The 5,000-nt window shown below is 36.6% G+C and overlaps 1 protein-coding gene across 2 annotated transcripts in view; it reads left to right on the forward strand.

Moving 5' to 3' along the window:
• The first annotated feature begins 915 nt into the window (after window positions 1-915).
• Window positions 916-5,000, forward strand: part of LOC115006176 (sodium/calcium exchanger 1-like) — a 20,043-nt gene continuing 15,958 nt past the window's right edge. The window contains exons 1-2 of one of the 2 annotated variants that reach the window (XM_029428267.1): window positions 916-1,027; window positions 2,724-4,515. In XM_029428267.1, the coding sequence (XP_029284127.1) occupies window positions 2,747-4,515 (1,769 nt within the window). In that variant the 5' untranslated portion in view covers window positions 916-1,027; window positions 2,724-2,746. Of the gene's footprint in view, window positions 1,028-2,723; window positions 4,516-5,000 lie in introns of those variants that run through there. The other variant, XM_029428268.1, reaches the window with a different exon arrangement.

The following is a 5,000-nucleotide window of genomic DNA, read 5'->3' on the forward strand; positions in this document are numbered from 1 at the left end:
AAACATCAGGTTTATTATTATAACTCTGTTATCATACCTTTAATGGGCATTGTAACTGATAATAATAATAATAATAATAATAATAATAATAATAATAATAATAATAATAATAATAATAATAATAATAATAATAATAATAATAAATAGTGTAATACCGTGATATTTTATGCTAGTGTTAGCGCTCTTTTTGTTTGTAGCTAGCACATGAGTCCAAAGTGTTGGATGTTTAGTTCGTAGCTTGTTACAAATCAACAAAAAGCAGAAGAAGCCAAACTGAACACGAGCGAGTGAATGTTTGTCAGAAACGTTATGAAAACGTAATCATTTCAAAAAAGTATTTTCTCAAATAAATGTGTGAACAACATTGTAAATATAAGGTGTTTAAATCAGACGGCCATTTTTTACATTTACATTAATGTCTCTTTGTACATTCAACAAACTTAAGTTTCCACGTTTGACTTTGGCTCTAAAATCCTTCAGACTTCTCATCAGGGAGCAAATCATTTTCATTCCCGCTCAGGTCGTCTGTGTTTAAGGTTATTTCGTGTTTATACAAAAGAGTACCAACAGACCCCGCTCTCCCCTAACGGTCTTAATGCAGCGATGCAGTTTGGGAGTTGTGGTGAAGTCCTGATGATGATGTTTTTAATCTAGTTGCAAAGGGGGACATTGTGGAGTCTCTTTACAAACACTCCATGAAATACAATCTTCTTCATTTTGATAGTTAGAAACACTTTCCAGATGCTTGCTTCATCTTTAAAGTTTTGCGTTTGAAACATTTCAGAAAACTTTCAATAATTGTGTAAATGTGAGTAAAGGGGAGGTTTCCTGCTGATACTAAAACAGTTTGGTGAGAGAGAGGAGCTGCAGCGGAGGAGGAGTTGGATCTCAGACGGTTTCTGTTCCTCGTCTGCACATCATCGGACTTTTATTGTTTCAGGAGAAGACGCTTTGCTTTAATATCAGTGTTTCTGTCCCCTGGATTAAAGCTTATTGTTTCTTCTTCAGTCAGATACTGAAAGAGACGGTAGGTGTCTGATTTCTACGCTTTGACATACTGCACGATAATACAACACAGAGCTTTGTACAGTGTGTGATTGTTATTGTAAAGTATAATACTGAAACACAAAGTATTGAAGCTGTATATTTTATGGAATAATACACCGTGATAGTATATTGTATGGTGTAGTGATGTTAAAGTAATACTGGAGCATGAAATTATGTATTTCATTCTTTTGTAAAATAAAGTATAAAGCATAAAGTTTTATGTATTAGTATAAAATATTACTTATCTAAATGATTATCTATCAATATTTTCATTGTTCGACCACGCAACTGATCATAACTTCTAAATATTAAACATTGGCCTCTGATATGTAAGATTTCTGCATTAAAATGTGTGAAAACACTATGCTATATATTTATGTTATATTTTTATATTTATGTTATATTTTTATATTTATGTTTTATATTTATGTTAAATATTAATATTAATATTTATGTTATATTTTTATATCTATGTTTTATATTTATGTTAAATATTTATGTTATATATTTATGTTATATTTTTATATTTATGTTTTATATTTATGTTATATTTTTATATTTATGTTAAATATTAATATTTATATTTATGTTATATTTTTATATCTATGTTTTATATTTATGTTAAATATTTCTGTTATATATTTATATTTATGTTATATTTTTATATCTATGTTATATATTTATATTTATGTTAAATATTTATGTTATATATTTATGTTATATTTTTATATCTATGTTATATATTTATATTTATGTTAAATATTTATGTTATATATTTATGTTATATTTTTATATCTATGTTATATATTTATATTTATGTTAAATATTTATATTATATATTTATTTTAATGTTATATATTTATGTTATATATTTATATTTATGTTATATATTTATATTTATGTTATATTTATATTTATGTTATATTTATATTTATGTTATATATGTATCTTTATGTTATATATTTATGTTATATATTTATATCTGTTATATATTTATATTATATTTGTATATCTATGTTATATATTTATATTTATGTTATATATGTATCTTTATGTTATATATTTATCTTTATGTTATATATTTATATTTATGTTATATATTTATATTTATATTTATGTTATATATTTATATCTATGTTATATATTTATGTCATATATATATATATATATATATATATATATATATATGTTTTTGTTGTGTACTTACATTGTCCCAATAGTTTCCAACAATTTTCAAACCCATAGAAATGTATAATTCAAATGTTTCTTTTAGATATTGATATATTTTTAAAGTTTTTTTTTAAAGACATAGCCTTTATTGGATTGTACGAGTTTAGACAGGAAAGGGATGGAGAGACAGAGAGGGCATCAAAGGGTTGGATTAAAGATCTTGGTGGTTTTTAACTCTATACTTGCCATCAGACAAACCTAAAATTGGGAGAAGTTAAATTTTTCCCGCAGCCAATCAGTGAACAGAATCCAGTGACTCCTGTGACATGTTGACTTATGCTACAAAGAATTAAGGGTTTAAGAAATTGTTTTAAAATGACTTCATATGTCAACATTAACATTCACAGTTAGACTCAAAGTGGGGAAGGCTGTTTGCATGTTTATGTTGTCCATTCAAGACCAGTTACAGACACAATCCAGAAGAAGTCTCCTTCTGTGTCTTACAGGTTTGAGGAGCTCACGTGTCACCATGAGCCGAGCCAGGACCTCGTCCACCTATCAGTTGCTTTTCTTGTTGACCGTCATCTCAATTGATCTTCCATGTTGTGCAGCGGGAGGCTCTCCGCTGACGCTCAACAACACACTCAGCAACAACACTAAATGTGGAGGTCAAAGCGGCTGCGTTAAAGGCGTTATCCTGCCACTATGGGAGCCAGAAAACCCGGCCTTCACCGACCGCGTTGCCAGAGCCACTATTTACTTTGTGGGGTTGGCGTACATGTTCTTGGGTGTCTCCATCATCGCTGACCGCTTCATGGCGTCCATCGAAGTCATCACCTCCCAGGAGAGACAGATCACCATCAAGAAACCCAACGGGGAGAAGATCACCACTACGGTGCGCGTCTGGAACGAAACTGTGTCCAACCTGACCCTGATGGCGCTGGGTTCTTCCGCACCAGAAATCCTCCTGTCGGTCGTCGAGGTTTGCGGTCACGACTTTAACGCCGGTGAGCTGGGTCCAAACACCATCGTAGGAAGTGCCGCCTTCAACATGTTTGTCATCATCGGCCTGTGTGTATCAGTCATTCCTGACGGAGAAACCAGAAAGGTGAAGCACCTTAGGGTGTTCTTCGTCACCGCCACGTGGAGCGTCTTTGCATACATCTGGCTTTACCTGATCCTGGCCGTCTTTTCTCCTGGGGTCGTTGAGATATGGGAGGGGCTGGTCACACTCTTCTTCTTCCCCATTTGTGTTGGATTCGCTTACGTGGCCGACCGCAGACTCCTTTTCTACAAATACATGTACAAGCGATACAGAGCGGGGAAGCGGAAAGGAATTATCATCGAAACAGAGGGAGAACCAGAGCTACCCTCGAAGATAGACATCGAAATGGACGGGAAAATGCTCAACTCCCACGAAGACGAGTCAGGGTACGATTTTAAGGAGCTGGACGAGGAGGAGGCCCGCAGAGAAGTGGCGAGGATCCTGAAGGAGATGAAACAGAAACATCCCGAGAAGGAGATGGAGCAGTTGATGGAGCTCGCCAATTACCAAGTTTTAACCCAGCAACAGAAGAGTCGGGCTTTCTACCGCTGTCAGGCAACCAGGATCATGACAGGAGCAGGAAACATCTTGAAGAAACACGCCGCCGACCAAGCCAAGAGAGCCATCCAGCACGATATCTGCTCTGAGGTTTCAGTGAACAACTTTTCCACCAAGGTGTTGTTCGACCCTGGTACCTACCAGTGTCTGGAGAACTGCGGCAGTGTAGCACTGAACATTGTGCGTCGTGGTGGAGATCTAACGAGCACAGTCTCCGTGGATTACGGGACTGAAGACGGCACCGCCAACTCTGGCTCAGATTACCAGTTCACTGAAGGAACTGTTGTGTTCAAACCAGGCGAGACCGAGAAGGAAATTCGCATTGACATAATTGACGATGATATCTTCGAGGAAGATGAGCACTTCCTGGTTCATCTCAGCAATGTGAGGGTCTTATCGGAGGGAGCCGGCTCAGGCGAGGCCAACCATGTGGACTCCCTCGCAAGTTTAGGTCTGCCGTGCTCGGCCACCGTCACCATCTTTGATGACGACCACGCAGGAATCTTTACGTTCGAGGAGACGGCGATGACCGTGAGCGAGAGCATCGGGGTGATGGAGGTGAAGGTGATCCGGACTGCGGGAGCTCGTGGTGTTGTGGTGGTTCCGTACAAAACCATAGAGGGGACGGCTAAAGGAGGCGGCGAGGACTTCGAGGACACACATGGAGTCCTGGAGTTTGAGAACGACGAGATCTTGTAAGTACAAATCTTTGCACAAATCTCCAGTGCTGAATAACAATATGTAGTATTGAACCATGAACTTCCCTGGTTATTCTGCAAGGCATTATGGGTATTAGAGTCTTTCTGTCAAAACCCAGAAGCTAAAGTGGCAGATACTGAATTTTGACAAATCTCAACATATCACATATCAACAAGTACATCACGTGTCAAGAGGAAGAGTTCTGTGTGATTACTATTTGACGGTTCCTTATCTGTGGGATGACATTTAGACGAAGGGTTATTAATTAGGTAATTAAGTAATTAGGTAATTAATTAATAGATTCCATCCCAGTCGGCAGATTTTTGTTTTGCCATTATACGTTTTTGCAAAACCACGTTACAAGTCGACCTTTCTGAACGCATAGTGCCACGAGATGAATGCTGTGGAACTGTTTGGTTAAGGTTAGAAAGAAAATCACACACACATGCAAATAATGTCACAGTAGTGCAGAGACACAGTT

This window comes from Cottoperca gobio, unplaced genomic scaffold (assembly GCF_900634415.1).
Source record: "Cottoperca gobio unplaced genomic scaffold, fCotGob3.1 fCotGob3_64arrow_ctg1, whole genome shotgun sequence".
Taxonomy (NCBI): Eukaryota; Metazoa; Chordata; class Actinopteri; order Perciformes; family Bovichtidae; genus Cottoperca; species Cottoperca gobio.